Source organism: Oncorhynchus gorbuscha, linkage group LG12 (assembly GCF_021184085.1).
Source record: "Oncorhynchus gorbuscha isolate QuinsamMale2020 ecotype Even-year linkage group LG12, OgorEven_v1.0, whole genome shotgun sequence".
Lineage (NCBI taxonomy): Eukaryota > Metazoa > Chordata > Actinopteri > Salmoniformes > Salmonidae > Oncorhynchus > Oncorhynchus gorbuscha.
In genome coordinates, this window is record NC_060184.1 from 44,907,833 (window position 1) to 44,931,144 (window position 23,312).

At 42.1% G+C, this 23,312-nt stretch overlaps 1 protein-coding gene across 8 annotated transcripts in view; it reads left to right on the forward strand.

Annotated features, from left to right (window-relative positions):
* Window positions 1-252: 252 nt before the first annotated feature.
* Window positions 253-23,312, forward strand: part of LOC123991046 (eukaryotic translation initiation factor 4 gamma 3-like) — a 28,176-nt gene continuing 5,116 nt past the window's right edge. The window contains exons 1-11 of one of the 8 annotated variants that reach the window (XM_046292183.1): window positions 254-324; window positions 409-716; window positions 976-1,050; window positions 9,094-9,237; window positions 9,530-9,625; window positions 10,566-10,758; window positions 20,086-20,196; window positions 20,292-20,315; window positions 20,778-20,821; window positions 20,917-21,156; window positions 21,335-21,460. In XM_046292183.1, coding sequence (XP_046148139.1) covers window positions 20,300-20,315; window positions 20,778-20,821; window positions 20,917-21,156; window positions 21,335-21,460 — 426 coding nt within the window. In that variant the 5' untranslated portion in view covers window positions 254-324; window positions 409-716; window positions 976-1,050; ... (3 more) ...; window positions 20,086-20,196; window positions 20,292-20,299. The other 7 variants (XM_046292182.1, XM_046292181.1, XM_046292184.1 and 4 more) reach the window with 7 other exon arrangements.

Consider the following 23,312-nt stretch of genomic DNA (forward strand, 5'->3'; position numbering starts at 1 on the left):
AGCCTGTATCACTGCTTGACAGTCAAGAGCAGGTCACATTGAAATATATGTATTTTAAGATAAAAGCCATGGCGGCCGTGTTGCGACTTAGAAATAGCCCAAAAACCCTCTACCAATACAGTTTCACCCACAACATCGTTTTCAAAGCAGCCCAATTTACAGAAAAACTATGAACATGGCAACACTGCAGCTCACCCCCCCTCTTCCTGACATATGAAAGCCACTCCCCTCTCACGATTCCAGAGAATTGAAACCAACAGCTGAGCTGAGACAGCAGTAGATTACACCGAGTCTTGGTAGTAATAGCAAAGATCTAACACTCTGGTATGTATCGAATTCGCTGTAGTAAGGTGGCTGAAACTATAGAACTTTTGAATTAAAAAAAGTTAAATTGTCTAATCTGTGTAGGTTAACTGGATCCGCTGAGTATTCCCTGTGGACAGAGTTACTGTAAAGTCTGTATTGGTAACTGGGTTCAGGATCACCAAAATGATCCCTACTACATCTGCCTTAAGTGCAGACAGACATACACCCCAAGACCTGCGCTATATACAAACACCAATCTTGATGAAGTGGTGGAAAAAGTAGAAAAGACTGGACTGCTGATGAGACTGGATCTGGAAACAGTCATATACTCCAAGTCATATACTGAGGAAATACTGAGGAAACATACTGAGGAGATGCTGAGAAATCAGCACCTGGTCAGCATGAACAAGGTATGGACAATAACTATTTCCTGTCTACAGTGACTCAACTACATAGAGTAGATGTAGAAAGAAATTTGACTTGGCTGTAGCCTGTACAATGTACTTTGGAGGTCATGTGAAGATTACACAGACCCCATCCATCTACCAGAACAGGCAGAGACACAGTTCAAGAACAATCCAAGATTCAGGAAGAGTGTATATCACACAGAGAATATTGTTCTAATACCACAGTGTTATTGCCTCAATACCACTGCGTGTTTGCCAACAGAAAAAGATGAGTGGGCGCAAGACACGCAAACAAGAAGCCCAATCACCAGCTCCCTCTTCCAGCGGACAGGACTTGGTAAGCTCTGGCAAGTTAGTACAGTGGTTCCTCCCTTTAAAAGTTGCGAGCTTACACCGCTGGACTAAGAGGTCATTTGTGGTATGGTACCCTGCATCACAACTTCATTGCTCCAGACCAGAGCAAGGGGGAGTTAGAGCACTGATTGTGCTTTTGTGGCCTACTGTGTCTCTAACTGACAATGAATGGGTGACATAAACCTAAATAGAAACTGGTAATTGTACACGACTACATTATTACTTACTAAAACTGTTGTTACCCTTTTTATTACTTTATTTTGTTAGGATCATTTCGCTCTTTACTGTAGGCCACTCCCGACAGGTCACATTGTACAGTGCCTGAATGGCACAATGTTCTAAGACACAAGCTGTGTTGCTAGATGCTGGTTCAATACCCGTGCCGGTCTTGACTGGGAGATGCAAGAGATGACAGTAGGTTTTGCTCCCTCTTAAAAACAGAAATAAATCATTCTAAATAACAAACTGACTTTATTTACAAATTACTAACAATGTCTCACCCCATGTTCAATAATTTCCTTTTTCTCGCTCATTTTATGTTATTTGAAAACAAAATCATCTCCAAAATATTGTTATTTAAAAAAAAGCAATTATTATTATTAATTTATAATTATATAAAAGCCTGTTGGATATTCTCACAGATATATTATTGACCCTTTTATTAGCAGGACAATATATGTTGGTCATATTGATCATGGCACCCAAGTGGGTCACAATGGGACTGCCTTGCAGTTCTCCAGCTGTATCCACTGAAAGCACTTAATGTTTAAGGCACGAGGACAGGGGGCACGGCATGGGCAGCAAGCTGCGCACAGAAGAAGGACGTAGCCCATGGGGAAGGGAGGAGAGGGGGGGGGTGGCACCACACTGGTAACATTTTAAGGGGCATTGCACTAATAATGGCGCTGACTTGGGAAACATTCCCACTGTTCTGTTCTTAGTGCCAGTCTGCACGTTCAAACTAAAACAATGTAACTAATAATGGCATCTTTATGCTTTCATTAATAAAATAATGATAAGAAATACTCTTTCAAAATGCCAATGTTTATTTAGTTATGGATCCATAACGAATTACTATGGGAATAAATATCACTGGATTACAGAAATATCCTCCAATTGTCTATATGCAATTATTGGCAGAGAGTCACATCATATTTTTCAATATACTGTAGGCCTACCGTAGGCAACATGATTCTCACTAGTGTTGAGTAATGTGCTGTTAAAAGTGGTGTAGGTCTTGTTTATTTAAAGAGCATATTGAAGATAGAAGCAATAGGATTTAAAGCAAAGGCCTTCAACTATTTTAGCACCGTTTTGTGCTGCTCTGAGACAAGCATGGTGACTGGTCTTGATAAATCAATAAGATCTTTATTTTCACTGAATCTCAGTTTGGGTATTAGTTAGACTAGAATTAGAAAATTAGGGTGTAGAAATGTTATGCTCTTAGTGTAACCTTTTTTTAACTAAGCAAGTCAGTTATGAACAAAATCTAATTCACAAGGACAGCCAAGTCTTTCCTCCCCATCAGGGAATTGAACCCGACTCCCGCGTGCCCGCAGGAGACTGGATTTTTAGCTAAATAGCCCAGTACTGTAATCCCAATTTAACATTAAAATAACATTGTACAGCGCCATGATTTCGGTTTCATCCTAATGGAAACCCAGAGGGTTTTTCGTTTTCCTTGGAATAGAAACACCATAACATTAAGCAAATGAATTAAGCAAGTTTCAGTCAAATTTTTGGACACACCTACTCATTCCAGTTTTTCTTTATTTTTTACTATTTTCCATATTGTAGAATAACAGTGAATACATCACAACTGTGAAATAACAGTTAAGAATCAGTTAAGAACAAATTCTTGGGAATTGAACCCTAGTCTCCCGCGCGCCCGCATTGTCTAGTACAGATGTTATTGAAGGCTATCAAATGCTTCTCAAAGATGCCCTCTGGTGGTCAAAGTAGCACTAACTTAGCATTAATGATACCAGTGGTGCACACTTAAATAACAAGCCATAGAATTCTGCAGCACCATGCAAGCTGCGCCGCAGTACACTGCAAGTTTTAAAAGAGGAACCACTGTATGTACACAGTCTGTACATGTGTGTTCAGTAATACCCTCCTGATTTAATATTATTGGTGATATCATGCTGATAATTTGAATGTCTGTATGTGACTGGCTCACCTGCCCCCAACTTATAACTTTAAGGAGTTTCAGGATCCAGAGCCAGGGAAGACACAGGAACTGTATGCCCAAATGGATGACATCCTGGATAGGGTGACTCAAAACAACTTCCAGCAATCAATGAATGCAATAACTGAGTTCACCATTAACACAGAGTGTTATGCGGGTGAATGAGGACCCAAAAGCGACTTGGCGAAAACAGAGTCTTTAATCCAGTAAAGTAAAATACAATCAAAAAACACAATTTCCACTCGTAATGACGAGAACAGACTGGAGACTCGATCTTGAACAGCAGGTTGCCTCGGGAAGGCACTTGAACTTAGCAGACTCAGACACCTGCTCACCACGCAGCATCTGAGGGAAACACGACACGACAGGGCGATACACAAACACAGCACGGTGAACAATAGACAAGGATCCGACAGGACAGGAACGGAAAACAAGGGAAGAAATAGGGACTCTAATCAGGGGAAAAGATAAGGAACAGGTGTGGGAAGACTAAATGATTGATTAGGGGAATAGGAACAGCTGGGAGCAGGAACGGAACGATAGAGAGAAGAGAGAGAGGAAGGGAGAGAGAAAAAGGGGAACGAACCTAAAAAGACCAGCAGGGGGAAAACGAACAGAAGGAAAAGCAAAATGACAAGATGATATAAGACAAAACATGACAGTACCCCCCCACTCACCGAGCGCCTCCTGGCGCTCTCGAGGAGGAACACTGGCGGCAACGGAGGAAATCATAGATCAAACGGTCCAGCACGTCCCGAGAAAGAACCCAACTCCTCTCCTCAGGACCGTAACGAAAAACGATAAAAAGGGAAACTAGGGTACTACTCTAAAAAAAAAAAATGAGACACGGGTAGAGAACTGAAAACTTTAGAGCAAACAGGACCAAACAGGCCAGGAGAGTAACAACTAGGGACAGACTGAGACACAGCAAGGGCAGGAACAAGAACAGGAGAGATGCGATGGCAGGGAACAGACTGAGACCCAGCAAGACCAGGAGCAGAAGCAGAAAAAAAATTACCAGACTTCTGCGCGCAGTCTGAACACGCAGCCACGAAACGGCGCGTGTCACGCTCCTGAGTAGGCCACCAAAACCGCTGGCGAATAGAAGCAAGCGTACCCCGAACGCCGGGATGGCCAGCTAACTTGGCAGAGTGAGCCCACTGAAGAACAGCCAGACGAGTAGAAACAGGAACGAAAAGAAGGTTACTAGGACAAGCGCGCGGCGACGCAGTGTGCGTGAGTGCTTGCTTAACCTGTCTCTCAATTCCCCAGACAGTCAACCCGACAACACGCCCAACAGGAAGGATCCCCTCGGGATCGGTAGAAGCCACAGAAGAACTAAAGAGACGGGATAAAGCATGAGGCTTGGTGTTCTTAGTACCCGGGCAATAAGAAATAACGAACTCGAAACGAGCGAAAAACAACGCCCAACGAGCATGACGCGCATTCAGTCGTTTGGCATAACGGATGTACTCAAGGTTCTCTTGGTCAGTCCAAACGACAAAAGGAACGGTCGCCCCCTCCAACCACTGTCGCCATTTGCCTAGGGCTAAACGGATGGCGAGCAGTTCGCGGTTAGCCACATCATAGTTACGTTCCGACGGTGACAGGCGATGAGAAAAATACGCACAAGGGTGGACCCCATCGTCAGTATCGGAGCGCTGGGACAGAATGGCTCCCACGCCCACCCCCGACGCGTCAACCTCAACAATAAACGGTTTAGTGACGTCAGGTGCAACAAGGATAGGAGCGGATGCAAAACGCTTCTTGAAGAGAACAGGACAACAATCATACGACCGGTGAGGAGGAAGGGAGTTGGTTCTGGACCGACTGAAGACCGTGCGCAGACCATGATACTCCTCCGGCACTCCTGTCAAATCACCAGGTTCCTCCTGAGAAGAGGGGACAGAACAAACAGGAGAAATAGCAGACATTAAACACTTCACATGACAAGAAACGTTCCAGGAAAGGATAGAATTACTAGACCAATCAAAAGAAGGATTATGACACACTAGCCAGGGATGACCCAAAACAACAGGTGTAAAAGGTGAACAAAAAATCAAAAAAGAAATGGTCTCACTATGGTTACCAGATACAGTGAGGGTTAAAGGTAGTGTTTCATATAATATACTGGGGAGAGGACTACCATCCAAGGCAAACATGACCGTGGGCTCCCTAACTGTCTGAGAGGAATGTCATGTTCCCGAGCCCAGGCTTCGTCCATAAAACAGCCCTCCGCCCCAGAGTCTATTAATGCACTGCAGGAAGCTGCCGATCCGGTCCAGCGTAGATGGACCGGTAAAGTAGTACAGGTACTTGACGGAGAGGACCGTCTAGTAGCGCTTATCAGTCGCCCTCCGCTTACTGATGAGCTCTGGCCTTTAACTGGACATGAAATGACAAAATGACCAGCGGAACCGCAATAGAGACAGAGGCGGTTGGTGATTCTCCGTTCCCTCTCCTTAGTCGAAATGCGAATACCCCCAGCTGCATGGGCTCAACACCAGAGTCAGTGGGGAAAGATGGTAGTGTCGGAGAGAGGGGAGACACAGTTAACGCGAGCTCTCTTCTATGAGCTCGGTGACGAAGATCTACCCGTCGTTCAATGCGAATAGCGAGTTCAATCAAAGAATCCACGCTGGATGGAACCTCCCGAGAGAGAATCTCATCCTTAACCTTAGCGTGGAGTCCCTCCAGAAAACGAGCGAGCAACGCCTGCTCGTTCCAGTTACTGGAGGCAGCAAGAGTGCGAAACTCTATAGAGTAATCCGTTATGGATCGATTACCTTGACATAGGGAAGACAGGGACCAGGAAGCTTCTTTCCCAAAAACTGAACGATCAAAAACTCTTATCATCTCCTCTTTAAAGTTCAGATAATTGTTAGTACACTCAGCGCTTGCCTCCCAGATAGCTGTGCCCCACTGCCGAGCCCGACCAGTAAGGAGTGATATGACGTAGGCAATCCGAGCTCTCTCTCTTGAGTATGTGTTGGGTTGGAGAGAGAAAACTATATCACACTGGGTGAGAAAGGAGCGGCACTCAGTGGGCTGCCCAGAATAACATGGTGGGTTATTAACCCTAGGTTCCGGAGGCTCGGAAGACCCGGAAGTAGCTGGTGGCACGAGACGAAGACTCTGATACTGTCCTGAGAGGTCGGAGACCTGAGCGGCCAGGGTCTCAACGGCATGTCGAGCAGCAGACAATTCCTGCTCGTGTCTGCCGAGCATCGCTCCCTGGAACTCGAGAGTAGAGTAGAGAGAATCCATAGTCGCTGGGTCCATTCTTGGTCGGATCCTTCTGTTATGCGGGTGAATGAGGACCCAAAAGCGACTTGGCGAAAACAGAGTCTTTAATCCAGTAAAGTAAAATACAATCAAAAAACACAATTTCCACTCGTAATGACGAGAACAGACTGGAGACTCGATCTTGAACAGCAGGTTGCCTCGGGAAGGCACTTGAACTTAGCAGACTCAGACACCTGCTCACCACGCAGCATCTGAGGGAAACACGACACGACAGGGCGATACACAAACACAGCACGGTGAACAATAGACAAGGATCCGACAGGACAGGAACGGAAAACAAGGGAAGAAATAGGGACTCTAATCAGGGGAAAAGATAAGGAACAGGTGTGGGAAGACTAAATGATTGATTAGGGGAATAGGAACAGCTGGGAGCAGGAACGGAACGATAGAGAGAAGAGAGAGAGGAAGGGAGAGAGAAAAAGGGGAACGAACCTAAAAAGACCAGCAGGGGGAAAACGAACAGAAGGAAAAGCAAAATGACAAGATGATATAAGACAAAACATGACACAGAGGGCAAACTGAGGGCCATCACTGACCTCATATATGAGAGGGCCATATCACACCCTGCCAGCTCTGTGGTCTATGCTAACATGTGCCACTACCTCATGGGGGTAAGTCTGTATCTGTACAATTCTCCGTCTGTCTGTATTTTGTCTGTCTCTCACAGAGGTGATTGCAATTTTTTTGTCAAATGCCAATGACCAGACATGGAAAACAGTTGTAAATCTTACAGGTTTTGCCTTTAATCAACTGTTACAGTGCAAAGGGTTTAACACTTTCTAGGGCAGTGTTCTCCAACTGGCAGGTCTTTTATTTATAATTACATTTTATTCATAAAATCTGTTTTTATTGTTGGGCACATGACTAACTGTAAAAACACCAGGAGATCAACTCTAAGTCATTTTAATTTTGGAAATCTGTTCAAGTGTTTCCACGCATAATAGATACACGTGATCATATACAAATGTAAGCAAGGTTTGAAATTAATGTTTTAGTCCGGTTTCTTTCAGTCACTAATACTAATTATGTTCCGGCCCCCCGACCATCCTATAAAGAGAAAAAAATCTGCCCGCGGCTGAATCTAATTGCTGATCCCTGGTCTAAGGAGTCGGGCATAGGCAATGATTCAAAGGTAAATGCACAGGAGCCAGGTACAAACAAAGAGGCTTACAGTAAGAAAATGCAAATGAAATCCTGGCTCTTAGACTTTAAATTTAGAAAACAAAAGCATGAATAAAGGTCTCGGCCATTCTGCTCTACCCAGCGGTGAGAGTTGCACACCTTTAAGTCTTTATGCAGTCAATTAGAGTGTTGCCACACCATTGTAAGGGAACAGTGCTCAGCTGGAACTTAAGGATAGGAATGATGGTGTCTAAGATACGTTGACAGACATGTTCTCCACTTGGATAACCCGCGAAAGGTATGACCAGTTATTCTTCTTTTAACATCCATATCTAACGTCTTGGTTGTCTCTCTTTTTGCTCTGTGCTCTAAAGCCGTAATATGTAGTTTGTATGTGTAGCGTGGTTCGTTCTGCATTGTGTACTTTTAATTAGGACGCTGCCACAACTGGAGGTCTGCTGGTTGAATTATTTTTTTATTTTCCCTGCACACGAAGAGACAACACATATTATGTTAACCCTTGGCGCAGTCCTAGCTCTCAGGCACCTTACTAGCCGAATATCAGGCAAAAGAGCCCCAAAAGGAAATAACAGGTGCTGTGTGCACACATTCAATGCAAAACAGCACACCATACAATACAAGTAAAATGATACAGAACATAATTCAGACAAAATAAAAGACATAGATGCACACGAAGAGACAACACACATTATGTTAACCCTTAGCGCAGTCCTAGCTCTCAGGCACCTGCGCAAGCACATGGACACTCACTCAAACACTGTCCCAAGTACTCACAAGTTACAATATATACCCTAGTTAGCAAGCTTTGTGAAACTTGTTAACATAAATCTTTATATTATCCACATTGTAACAAACTTATGGTAGCATAACAGTACATTGTGTAACATTATGAGGTTTTATATTAAACAATTTCGGAGCCAAGGACAACATACCTTGTTAGCTGAAGGTCAGGCAAAACAGAACAATAAGGGGGTATGGAAATACAGATAACCCGCGATGGACCAAACCGAAATATACAAAACTTTTACAATCACATGTATGTACAATATTGATATGAAAAAGTGTACACCACCAAAGAAAAACATTAGCTATGCAGCTGTAATTCAATTAAAAAAATACACTGAATAATAATTATTATTATCAAATTATTAACATCCTCTCTTGACCTTGTCTATTTGAATTGGTCCTTGTGTGTAACTTGGTGCATAATCTAGGGGAACAACATCACACTGCTACATATGCATCCATTTCAGGAATTACAGTTCTGTAAAGTTCTATAATTGATTAATTATTGCATTGTCTTTTTATGTAATATTAATAATGTTGTGTGTGTGGTGGGGGGTGTGTGTGTGGTGGTGGTGGTGGTTGTACGAATTTTCTCTCTAGAACGAAATACCCCAGCTTGCTGAAAAGATGGAGAAGATCAGATTGCAAGCTGACGATGATGCTGACGATCACACTGGACCTGCACATACGGAACCTGTTTTGCGGCCTCATTATAAGTCATCACCCATGAAGCAACAGGAGCTGGTTAGCATATTTACCCCACTACAGGAGAATGTATGTCCTCATGATGATAAACTGAAAGCTGAAGACCATGAGACAGACTCTGCAGGGCGGTCGACCAAGAAGGTATTCATGGGATACCGTAATAGGCTAAGGATAAGCGGTACATAGAAATGTTGCAGGCTTTACCCATCAGCTGGTTTAGATAGACATATTTCAACCTGAATAAAGACCATGCTGATGTATGTATCACAAAGGGATATGTTTTGGTCCATTGTGTGATGCCAATTACAACTGTCTGTATGTTTGTCCACAGAAAAAGGTTAGTGTGCCCTTTAAAACATGCCAGCAGATAATCCAGGAGAGAGAGGAGGAGCTACAGAAACTGAGACAGGAAGTGGAGTCTCTAAAGGTCAGCCATCAGGATTCCATTGCAAAAACGTTTTGTAACGAAAATAAGAATTTCTATTGCACAGAGTTAAGTGTTAAAAAGAGGGGCAAAGTTCTGTTTTTTTTGTTACCGATTTGCCTCATGATTTGTCAACTCTCGAACATTTTCTCTGACCTACACATTGCAGTGCTGCTGCAGGCTCTTTGCATATCTTGACAAATCAGATTCACGGAAATCACAGGTTGCGCATATCGGGCACAACGCAACAAGCTCAAGTCGCGCTCTCCACTTTGCTCTGGTATTTATTTAACAAGCTGATAACACATCACTCCCAACAAAAACAAGCAAAAACTCTTACATACACGTGGCAGCCTATACACCTATACATTTGCGATCTGACATGCTATATTGCATGGAAACAAGACTATTTTTCAGTTTAATCAACTAAGCTACTTACATCAGAAGCTGCGTAGTCTAACATATTATGCACCCCCCCTCCCCAGTCCTGCTTTTAAAAGATCATTCATATGAACAAGTTCAGCTTGACGGGGTTTTCATCTTCCCCAAGGCCAGAAGTTTTTCCAAAAGTGTTTTTAACCATGTGACCTGATTAGAAAAACTCTGGTCCTGTCAGGTGAATCACGTCATACTGTATAAGGTCCGGAGTTTCTTCTCCTTCAATGAGGAATCAAGCAAGTACAATTGATATTCATCCCATGGCTCCGTTATTCTCCACCGTTCTCCCAAAGTGTACAGTTGCACACTCCCCGTAATGGATTTAACAATGATGGATTTAACTCCCTCCAGCCAATGCATTTCAATTATAATCAAGACAGGGAGTATGCAAGTCCATACTTTGGGGGAAGTGTGGAGAGTCGGAACAAAGCAGATGCTTACCAAACTTTCTGAGACAAACACCATTGAAATGGCCGACTCTTTCTCGCTCTATGTCTTTTGACAGTGCTTATCTCAGGCTACACTGGAGGATGGTGAGAGGTTCTTCATCAAATTGGATCCAAGCCAAAGAGAAGGAGATGGTGAGTGAGGCTGAGGGACTCATACAGACACTCGAGAAGGAGCTTGATGAGCTGAAGATGACTGAAACAGAGGCTAGGCAGCTTCCACACATAGAGGACGTCCCCCATTTCTTCCAGGTAAGATCAGGAGCTCTCTAATAAAGTGTTACAGGTTTTCAAAAGACAGATTGACCATTGATATTAAGAAGTTAACATTTTTCGATCAGTTTGAACCAATAGCAATTACTTCTCTGTATTGGTAGTCATACATATCGTTCTTTACATAAGTGTTCACCCCCTTGGATTATTTTGCAGTGGGTAATATTTCCATATACGGTACCAGTCAAAAGTTGGATACACCTACTCATTCATAGGTTTTACTTTATTTTGACTATTTTCCATGTTGTACAATAATAGTGAAGACATCAAAACTATGACATAACACATGGAATCATGTAGTAACCAAAAGAGTGTTGAACAAATCAAAATATATTTATATTTGAGATTCTTCAAAATAGCCACCCTTTGCCTTGACAGCTTTGCACACTCTTGGCATTCTCTCAACCAGTTTCATGAGATAGTCACCTGGAATGCATTTCAATTAACAGGTGTGACTTGTTAAAAGCTCATTTTAATGGAATTTCTTTCCTTCATAATGCGTTTGTGCCAATCAGTTGTTGTGACAAGGTAGTGGTAGTTTACAGAAGATAGCCCTATTTGGTAAATTACCAAGTCCATATTATGGTAAGAACAGCTCAAATAATAAGCAAAGAGAAACGACAGTCCATCATTACTTTAAGACATAAAGGTCAGTCAATCCAGAATATTTCACGAACTTTGAAAGATTTTCAAGTGCAGTCACAAAAACCATCAAGCGCTATGATGCAACTGGCTCTCATGAGGAACGGAAGAGTCGGCCACAGGAACGGAAGATCCAGAGTTACTTCTGCTGCAGAGGATAAGTTCATTAGAGTTACTAGCCTCAGAAATTGTATCCCAAATAAATGCTTCACAGAGTTCAAGTAACAGACATCTCAATATCAACTGTTCAGAGGAGACGGCGTGAATCAGACCTACATGGTCAAATTACTGCAAAGAAACCACTACTAAAGGACCAATAAGAAGAAGAGACTTGCTTGGGCCAAGAAACACAAGCAATGGACGTTAGACCGGTGGAAATATGTCCAAATTTGAGATTTTTGGTTCCAACCACTGTGTGAGATGCAGAGTAGGTGAACAGATGATCTCCATGTGTAGTTCCTACCGTGAAGCATGGATGAGGAGGTATGGTGCTTTGCTGGTGACACTGTGTGACTTATTTAGAATTCAAGGTACACTTAACCAGCATGGCTACCACAGCATTCTGCAGCGATATGCCATGCCATCTGGTTTGCGCTTAGTGGGACTATCATTTGTTTTTCAACAGGACAATGACCCAACGCACCACCAGGCTGTGTAAGGGCTATTGACCAAAAAGGAGAGTGATGGAGTGCTGCATCAGATGACCTGGCCTCTACAATCACCTGACCTCTACAATCACCTGACCTCAACCCAATTGAGATGGTTTGAGTTAGACCTCGGTGTGAAGGAAAAGCAGCCAACAAATGCTCAACATATGTGGGAACTCCTTCAAGACTGTTCGTGAGGGTGGTTGAGGCAATGCCAAGAGTTTGCAAAGCTGTCAAGGCAAAGGGTGGCTACTTTGAATAATCTAAAATATATTTTGATTTGTTTAACATCATTTTTTGGGTTACTTACACGATTCCATATGTGTTATTTCATAGTTAATGTCTTCACTATTATTCTACAATGTAAAAAATATAACATTTTGAAGAATGAGGGGTGAAGTATGTATATGGGTGAATCTACAGAAGTGGTGCAAATTAGTCCCACCCCCCAAAAACGATAAACAACAAACAACTCTTCAAACATGGGACATTTATTTACATAATGATGTGTTCTAATGCAATTCAAGCCATTAAAAAACATATTGTTAAATTAATATTGTACAAAGTCATTGTTTATACCCCTGTTTATATTAAGGTGGCTGTCCCAAACTGCCCCAGACTCCTAAACTTCAAGTTTGAAAATAAAGCAATTCATGATTTTTGTAATAAAAACATTTTAAAACACTTTCTTATCTTGGCATCTGTGACAGCATGGGCAGCGCCATTGAGGTTATCTCCATTTTAAAGTTGCATGTCCCATGCTCTACCAACTGAGCTACAGAGGACCACCATGTGGACAAGTGCACACTTCAGGAGAACGTTTTTAAAGTATTGAGATTCATAGCCAGAAGGGGGGCTTAAATCCTCCAAGATATCAAACTTTGACATCTAATTGGCCAAAACATAGATGTCTATAATGTTCTGTACTGTATTCTACAGTACTATGCTATACTGTACTCTATTTTACTCAAGTTTAAAAGTTGACTTGAGGTTCTTACAACTGAAGAAGGGGCCCATGGACTCTTCATCTAGTGGTCTTGAGACCACTCAAAACCACACATTAGGTCTTTAAAGAGCGACTTCCCCTAAAAGCAACTTCTCGTTTTGAAAACGGCCTATGTAGCATCGATATGAGCAGTACTGACTGGCTGAGTAGTAGTGCAGCTGGATATATTTCAAATTTCAACAGACATGCATTGCTTTAGTAGCCTGGCATAACCATCCTGATAATGGCTCTTTTCCAATTCAATTAATTTCTATAAACTCTGAATAGGAATGGAGTTATAGGCCTCCTCGGGCTGGTTAGGCAGGTTATTGGTTATTTTCAAATGTTCACATCATAAGGCTATTTCACAGAAAAACATGGTCAGTCAGGTGCATCGCAAGTTCAGAACGTGGACTGCTGGACAGTGACATGTTAAACTAAAGCACTGATCATTGGGAACAAAATCAGAATGACTCCTTAGGGAAAGAAGGCTTAATCCATTAATCTAAATAACAAAGTAGGAAGTCTAGCCTACAAAACCCCAAAATTCGAAATGGTAAACTCTAAAGGCCTGACTGGATTATTATTTTATTTAACTAGGCAAGTCCGTTAAGAACAAATTCTTATTTACAATGACAGAAGGCAAAAGGAAGGCAAAAGGCCTCCTACAAGGACGGTGGCTGGGATTTAAAAAAAAAAAAATGTAGGACAAAACCTGGATAACGCTGGGCCAATTGTGCGTCCCCCTGTGGGATTCCTAATCACGCCCGGATGTGATGCAGCCTGGATTCGAATCAGGGACTGAAGTGATGCCTCTTGCACTGAGAGGCAGTGCCTTAGACCCAGTACTGTACCGCCTTGTTCATAGATTTATCTAAAGCTTTTGACACTGTAGACCATGCGATACTTTTGGGTAAGCTGTCGTCAATAGGACTGGGACTGGATGCCTGTCGTTAGTCATGAAACAATCTAAGCAGTGGTCACCAAACTACGGCCCGCGGGCCGGATACGGCCCGTCAGCACATTTGGCCCGGCCCTCTGAACAATACCAGAGACGCTATCGATTTTTTTTCCTATTTGGCCTCCAGAAAAAAAATCCTAGGCCCGGCCCTGTCAAAGAGAGAACGGAATAATGGCGAAAAGGTTAGGTAAGAGAAATTGATTCAGAATGCAGGGTATTTAACCTGCAGTGGACAAACGATTATTTTTTTGTTCAATGCAAAGAAAAGGCTGTTTGTCTCATCTGTCAAGAGACGGTGGCGGTATTCAAAGAATACAATCTTCGCCGACACTATGAATCCCGTCACAAAGACAAGTACGATAGCTTGCAAGGCCAAATACGAGCAGACAAACTCTCAAAGCTAAAAAGTGGACTACTATCTCAGCAGAATACATTTGTACGCCAAGCTCAGCTGAACCAGGCATCCGTTCGGGCCAGCTTTCGGGTTGCTAAACTGATAGCAAGAAGCGGTAAGCCTTTCACTGACGGAGAGTTTGTTAAGAAATGTATGGATGCTGTCGCGGAGGAGGTGTGTCCCGAGAAGAAAGATGCATTTAATGCCGTAAGTCTGTCGGCGAGTACAATCACCAGACGCGTTGAAGAAAATCGGGAGTAATGTATATGCCCAGCTGCAGTAGAAGACGAAAGAATTTGACTTTTTTTCATTAGCACTGGATGAGAGCACGGACGTGCAAGACACAGCGCAACTGCTCATTTTTATTCGTGGATTTAGCGCAAACTTTGAGATATGCGAGGAGCTGGCAGCCCTCCAAAGTCTCAAAGGGACTACAACGGGAGAGGATATTTTTGACAAAGTGTGCCAAACCATGGAGAAGTTGGACCTGGACTGGTCAAAGCTAGCTAGCATCACGACTGACGGGGCTCCTAGCATGGTGGGCGAAACTCGCGGTCTAATAGGACGCATGAACCGGGAGTTGGAAAAAGGGGTCTCACCGCCCCGCTACGAGTCCACTGCCTAATTCACCAGCAAGCACTGTGCTGCAAAGTGTTGACGTGGGATTCTGTAATGAAGGTTGTGGTGTCGTGCATAAACTTCATCAGAGCAAAGGGACTTAAACACAGGCAGTTCCAAGAATTCCTGTCTGAACTGGAGTCTACGCACGGAGATGTGCTGTACTACACAGAGGTCCGATGGCTGAGCCGGGGCAGAGTTTTGAGGCGTTTTTACGAGCTGCTACCCGAAATTAACGCATTTCTTCATTTAAAAGACAAAACGGTCCCAGAGCTGATCGACCCAGAATGGAAATGGCACCTCGCATTTTTAACAGACGTGACAGAAATACTTAACAGCCTTAACTTGCAGCTACAAGGCGAGGGGAAACTCATTTGCGACATGTATTCACACATAAAAGCATTTGAGGTGAAATTAGCGCTGCTTTTGGAACAAGTGAAAAAGCGCAACTTCGTCCATCTTCCTGCTACCCAAAACCTGTCGACAGAGAACCCAGCGGTCCCGTTCCCAGCTGAAAAGTGCGTGGAAGCACTGGAAATGCTGAAGGCGGAGTTTGGTGTGCGATTCAGTGAACTACATGTTCATGCAAAAGAAATCCGTCTTTTTCAGAACCCCTTTGTTGCCGACATTGATGAAGCCCAGCCTTCATATCAGTTTGAGTTGGCTGAGTTACAGAACTGTGATGTTCTGAAAGACGCATTCAAGCCCAACAGTCTCATTGACTTCTATGCCGCCCTCCCAAACGACACATATCCAAACATCAAAAAACACGCAATGAAAATGTCCACAGTTTTTGGCAGCACGTATATCTGCGAGAACCTTTTCTCGCATGAAACTGCTGAAAACCCCGATGAGATCAAGATTGACAGATGAACATTTGCATCAGTGCTTGAGACTGGCTGTAACTAGAATGGAACCTGATATTCAACTTCTCACCAGCCAGATGCAGGCCCACAGTTCACACTGATGAACATGCATAGGTAAGCTCACTTTTCTGACTTGAATGAGTCATTCTGAGCATAAACAAATATAATCATAATAAAATCTACTGGGATAAAATCCATCTTTACAACCATACTGGTAGTGAAATGTATTGTTCTGTGTAGGTGCTGTATCACTTAGTTCAGTTTCTCAACCTGCTTCTTTTGTGGTTTTCACAGGGAAGTTGATGAGAGAGAGCTGCAAACAGCGGTGTCTACAAGCCTACTGGAACCTACAAAAGGATTATAAGGAAGGAACACAAGAACTTTAAGAGACTGCTCATATGTGTCAGAGAGATTCTGCTCTGACAACTGAGCTGAACTTTTATCTGTTAAGATTGTGCATGGCACGACAGAAAGTTAATGTTCCATGGCTTTTTTTTCTATGAAGAACCCAGAGAGAGTTATTTAGTTATTATTTATTTCCTGTTTTTTTCAGTGAAGAACTCAGAGAGGGTTATTTAGTTATTATTTATTTCATTAATAGTGTTATTATTTGTTTCCTGACTTTTTTTCTGTAAAGAACCTGGAAAGGGTTATTTGGTTATGTGTGGCTTTCTGGAAAACAATACATTTTTTTAAGCTCCCCTACGATCGTCACACTTTTTCTGTTACAAACTGACACCGGCCCCCCCATCAGAGAAGGGAAACGTTATGTGGCCCTCACAGGAAAAAGTTTGGGGACCCCTGATCTAAAGGATAGAAGTCCGGCTGTTAGAGTCGATGACATCCAGTCAGCCGTTGGAGTTGGTTAAAGGGGTCCCACAAGGTTCTATACTTGGTCCATTACTGTCCACTCTTTACATAAACAATATTGGTGATGAGGTAAGAAAGTGTCAAATTCATTTATATGCTGATGACACTGTCATGTACTCTATCGCTTCAATGGCTGACCAAGCATTGTCATTATTGGAGACAGATTTTAAGATATTACAAGGGTATTTTATACAGCTGAAACTTGTTTTAAATGCAAAGAAAACACATTTTATGATTTTTAATAGGTTCAAAAAGTTGGTTGAAAATACACTTGCACTTACGAGCTTAGATGGTTCTCGAATTAATCAGGTCTCTGCATATAAATCCTTAGGGACATGGTTGGATGATAAACTGTGTTTTAAAATGCATATTGATGAACTTTGTAAACGGCTAAAAATCAAGCTGGGCTTCCTCTATAGAAACAGGACATGCTTGTCCTCTACAAATAGAAGACAAATTGTGCAAGCTACTTTTATGTCTGTTATAGATTATGGGGATATTATTTACATGCATGCTAAGGCATCAACACTTAAATCGCTGGATGCTACTTATCATTGCGCACTTAGGTTTATTACGGGTGCTAGCTACAGAACTGTGTTTTATATCATAATGTGGGTTGGACTTCGTAGTCGTGAGACGAGAACAACATCCTCTCGTGTTTGTCTATAAAGCACTTCTGAATAAGCTACCTTCTTATTTATCATCACTCATCAATATTAGAATTAGAATTCCTAAAACCAGGTCTCAAGCATGGATTACACTTGAGGCCCATGCGATTTCCACAGAGTTGGGTATGGCTGCCTTTTCCTGTTACGCTCCTTGCCTATGGAATAGCCTGCAGACTAAATGTAAACTTGAGACTCTTGTCCCCCTTGCTCATTTTAAATATTTATTGGAGCATTTTTATTTTTGTATGGCTTTCAGGTAATGCAAGTTCTTGTGCTGTTAGTAGAGCAACCTATGTGTAAATGAAATATGTTGCTGTACTTTCTTTTTTTTGGTGTTATCTGTGATCGTTTTGTTTGTCTTTAGTTTTTGTAATCATTGTACCTAAACTGTATGTGTAAACATGTATACGCAGGGCCCAGCTGTAAAAGAGACCTCAGTCTCAGTCTGTGTTCCTTGTTGAAATAAAGGTATAGTAATAGACCGCTATGCCACTAGGGAGCCCTGAGTGGCGCATGCATGCGTACAGTGTATTCAGACCCCTTCACTTTTTACACATTTTGTTATGTTAGCCTTGTTCTAAAATGTATTAAATTGTTTTTTCCCCTCATCAATCTACACACAATACCCCATAATGACAAAGCAAAATGTATAAAATGTTTTTTATGCAAATGTAAAAAAAGAAACGGAACTATCACATTTACATAAGTATTCAGACTCTTTACTCAGTACTTTGTTGAAGCACCTTTGGCAGCGATTACAGTCTTGAGTCTCCTCAAGGCTTCTCAAACCTTGGCACACTGTTACGCTCATCGATGGAAAGATCGGACCAAGGTTCAGCGTGGTAGGCGCACATTTTAATTTATTAAATGAACACTGAATAAACAACAAATACAAAATGAAACGTAACGTCTAGTAGGGCTAAACAGCACAGTACCAAAAACAAGATCCCACCAACTACAGGTGGAAAAAGGCTGCCTAAGTATGATCCCCAATCAGAGACAACGATAGACAGCTGCCTCTGATTGGGAACCATACCCGGCCAACAAAGAAATAGGAAACAGATTGCCCACCCTAGTCACACCCTGACCTAACCAAATAGAGAATTAAAAGGATCTCTAAGGTCAAGGCGTGACACACACCTGTACTGGAGTTTCTCCCATTCTTCTCTGCAGATCCTCTGAAGCTCTGTCAGGTTGGGGAGCGTCGCTGCACAGCTATTTTCAGGTCTCCAGAGATGTTCGTTTGGGTTCAAGTCCGGGCTCTGGCTGGCCCACTCAAGGACATTCAGAAAATTGTCCCGAAGCCACTCCTGCGTTGTCTTGGCTATGTGCTTAGGGTGGCAGGGTAGCCTAGTGGTTAGAGCGTTGGACAAATAAGCGAAAGGTTGCAAGTTTCAATCCCCGAGCTGACAAAGGTACACATCTGTCGTTCTGCCCCTGAACAGGCAGTTAACCCACTGTTCCTAGGCCATCATTGAAAATAAGAATTTGTTCTTAACTGACTTGCCTAGTAAAATAAAGGTAAAAATAAATGGTTCTGCTGGAAGGTGAACCCAGTCTGAGGTCCTGAGCGCTCTGGGGCATGTTTTCATCAAGGATCTCTGTGTACTTTTCTCCGTTCATCTTTCCCTCATTCCTGACTATTCTCCCAGTCCCTGCTGCTGAACAACATCCCCACAGCATGATGCTGTCACCTCCATGCTTCACCGTAGGGATGGTTCCAGGTTTCCTCCAGACGTGACGTTTGGCATTCGGGCCAAAGAGTTCAATGTTGATTTCATCATCCCTTAGGTGCCTTTTGGCAAACTCCAAGCGGGCAGTCATATTTTTTTTTACTGAGGAGTGGCTTTCATGTAGCCACTACCATAAAGGCCTGATTGGTGGAGTGCTGCAGAGATGGTTGTCCTTCTTGAAGATTCCTCCACAGGGGAACTCTGGAGCTCTTTCAGAGTGACCATCGGGTTCTTGATCACCTCCCTGACAAATGATCTTCTCTCCCGATTGCTCAGTTTGGCCCGGTGGCCAGCTCTAAGAAGATTATTGGTGGTTCCAAACTTCTTTCATTTAAGAATGATGGAGGCCACTGTGTTATTGGGGACCTTCAATGGTGCAGAAATGTTTTGGTATCCTGCTCCAGATCCGTGCCTTGACACAATCCTGTTTCGGAGCTCTACGGACAATTCCTTCGACCTTATGGCTTGGTTTTTGCTCTGACATGCACTGTCAATTTTGGGAGCTTATATATATTCAGGTGTGTGTCTTTCCAAATCATGTCCAATCAATTGAATTTACCACAAGTGGACTCCAAGTTATTGAAAATAATGCTCAATGGAAACATGATGCACCCGAGCTCAATTTCAAGTCTCATAGCAAAGGGTCTGAATACTTATGTTTTCGCTTTGTCATTATGGGGTATTATGTGTAAATTGATGAGGATTGTTTTGAAGTGAAGTGAAGATTTAATCCATTTTTAACCCCACTTTGTAACACACAGGGTGAATACAATCAGAGACAATGATGATGGGCTCTTAGGTTTCACTGTAACTATTTATATGGACACCTTGTGTTTTACCATTTCATCAGTGTATTTACTGTCTTTCTGAATTGGATTTGTACGGTTTCTGATTTACTGAATGTTTATTTGTCTGTCTGTAGAAATTGCCCAGCATCACTGAGGCTTTTGGAAAAGTGAAGAGGATATATGCCACTAAAATCCAAAAGCTATTTGAAAATACCTCCAAGAGACAATTTAAGATGTTTTATGAAGTAGGTACTCATTAAGCATTATAGCTGTACTATTTGTTTTAGCATAAACCAGATTCCTTCAGACATAACATTATTTTTTATTTATTTTTCAACAGTTGAAGAAATGCTGGAACCATACAGTTAAGCATTACCATTACAGCACAATTGGCCCAAAGACCTCTAGCTTATCGGGGGCAACAACTGGTCAACCAGCCACCTTTTGGGATAAACAGCTGAGGGATGGAGCTGGAGAAATTTAACTTCTCTCAACCTCTTAGCCAGTGCTATAGAGGACAAGGACTGACCATCCATGAGATAAAAATGATTGTGTTTTGTTTTCTGAAGCTATGTGTTGATTTACAAACAAGTTTTTATATAAGCTCATATTTTGGTTTGTGTTAGAATAAGAAAGTTGAAGCTCACATGGCATTTCTATCTCATGCTCCTGAAGAATCAATGGCTATATTTATAATTTAATTAAAATTGATGTACCTATCCCAGATTGTCTCTCTCTCTCTCTCTCTCTCTCTCTCTCTCTCTCTCTCTCTCTCTCTCTCTCTCTCTCTCTCTCTCTCTCTCTCTCCTCTCGCCCTCTCTCACAGCCATCACTTCTATTGACAGACAGGAGGTGGAAGAAAAGGACCTGGTAAGATCTGTCCAGAACAGGTGTGTTTAGTAATAATCTCCTGGTTCTATATTGTTTGTTTACTCCCCACCTGCCTCCTGATTTATGACTTGAAGGAGGACTTTGTGGACCTAGATACAGTGAAGACAGAGGAAATATATGCACAAATGGATGACATCCTGGACAGGCTGACTCCTAAGAACTTCCATCAGTCGATGAAGGTAGTGAGTGCATTTACCATTGACACAGAGGACAAACTCAAGGGCATTATTGACCGCATATATAAGAATGCCATTGAATACCCTACCTACGCTGATGTCTACGCCAAGGTGTACCACCATCACCAACTCATGGGGGTAAGTCTACATGTTAAAGTTTTCTGTCTATTTCTCACTGTCTTAATCCCAGAGGTGATCACAAAAAATTACTTGTTTTTGTCTTTTTCCTTCTCTCTGTCCATCTTGCTCTCTCTGACACAATAACAACCAATCAACCTTCAATGAGTTTTACCTCCAACATATCCTGCCTTTTCAGCTGAAAGTACCCGGAGTGACATTACCTTTCCGCAAGCTGCTGCTGAACCGATGCCAGAAGGGCTTTGAGAAAGACAATAGTAAGATCTTAAAGGAAATGCAGAGAGAACTGGATGCGATCACTGAGGTAGACCAACATTTTGATGTCAAAATTACTTGCACTTGATCTATACTGAACAAACAAAAGAAAATGCAACATGCAACAATTTCAAAGATTTTACTGAGTTTATTTAAATTTTACTGAATTTATTTAAATTGACTGATATGAACTGTAGTTCATATCAGTCAATTTAAATAAATGCATTAACTTATTTGGGGTAGGGGGCAGTATTTTCACATCCGGATGAAAAGCATGCCCAGAGTAAACAGCCTGCTACAAAAAAAAAATCACTCTGAAGTTTCTAAAACTGTTTGAATGATGTTTGTGAATATAACAAAACTCATATGGCAGGCAAAAACCTGAGGAAAAAATCCAACCAGGAAGTGGGAAATCTGAGGTTAGTCGATTTTCAATTGCTCCTATTGAGGATATTGGTGGGATATTGGTAATGTTGCACTTCCTAAGGCTTCCACTAGATGTCAATAGTCTTTAGAACCTTGTCTGATGCTTCTACTGTGAAGTGGGGCCGAAGGAGAAGGGAATAAGTAAAGTCTGCCATGAGCTGACCATGCGCGTTCACATGAGAGGGAGCTCTGTTCCATCGCACTTCTGAAGACAATCGAATTCTCCAGTTGGAACATTATTGAAGATTTATGTTAAAAACATCCTAAAGATTGATTCAATACATAATTTGAGATGTTTCTACTGACTGGTATATGGAACTTTTTGACATTTCGTCTGCTTTTAGTGAACGCGCTTCGTGACTTTGGATTTGTTTACCAAACACGCTCACAAAAGTAACTAGTTGGACATAAATGATGGACATTACCAAACAAAACAAACATTTCTTGTGGAAGTGGGAGTCCTGGGAGTGCATTCCGACGAAGATCAGCAAAGGTAAGTGAAGATTTATAATGCTATTTATGACTTTTGTTGACTGAGCACTCTGAGCACTGACTCAGATTATTGCATGGTTTGCTTTTTCCGTAAAGCTTTTTGAAATCTGACACAGTGGTTGCATTAAGGAGAAGTGCATCTAAAATTCCATGCATAACAGTTGTATCTTTTAGCAATGTTTATTATGAGTATTCCTGTAAATTGATGTGGCTCGCTGCAAAATCAAAGTATGTTTTGGAACTTCTGAACGTAAGGCGCCAATGTAAACTTAGATTTTTGGATATAAATATGAACTTTACCGAACAAAACATACATGTATTGTGTAACATGAAGTCCTATGAGTGTCATCTGATGAAGATCATCAAAGGTTAGTGATTAATTTTAACTATATTTCTGCTTTTTGTGAATCCTCTCTTTGGCTGGAAAAATGGCTGTGTTATTCTGTGAATAGGCACTCACCTAACATAATCGTTTGGTTTTCTTTCGTCGTAAAGCCTTTTTGAAATCAAACACTGTGGCTGGATTTACAACAAGTGTATCTTTTAAAATTGTGTAAAATACATGTATGTTTGAGGAACTTTAATTATGGGATTTCTGTTTTGAATTTGACGCCCTGCAGTTTCACTGGCTGTTGAAGAGGTGGGATGCTACCGTCTCATGTATCCTAGAGAGGTTAAACTCTAATCTATGGATTCCACATGACTGGGAATATTATACCTATACCTACATGACTTGTCACAGATACCTTTTTAATAAACCTTTTTAAAAAAGTAGGTTCATGGATCAGAAAACCAGTCAGTATCTGGTTTGACCACCATTTGCCTCATGCAGCGCGACACATCTCCTTCACATAGAGTTGATCAGGCTGTTGATTGTGGCCTGTGGAATGTTGTCCCACTCCTCTTCAATGGCTGTACGATGTTTGCTGGATATTTGCGAGAACTGCAACAGGTTGACGTACACGTCGATCCAGAGCATCCCA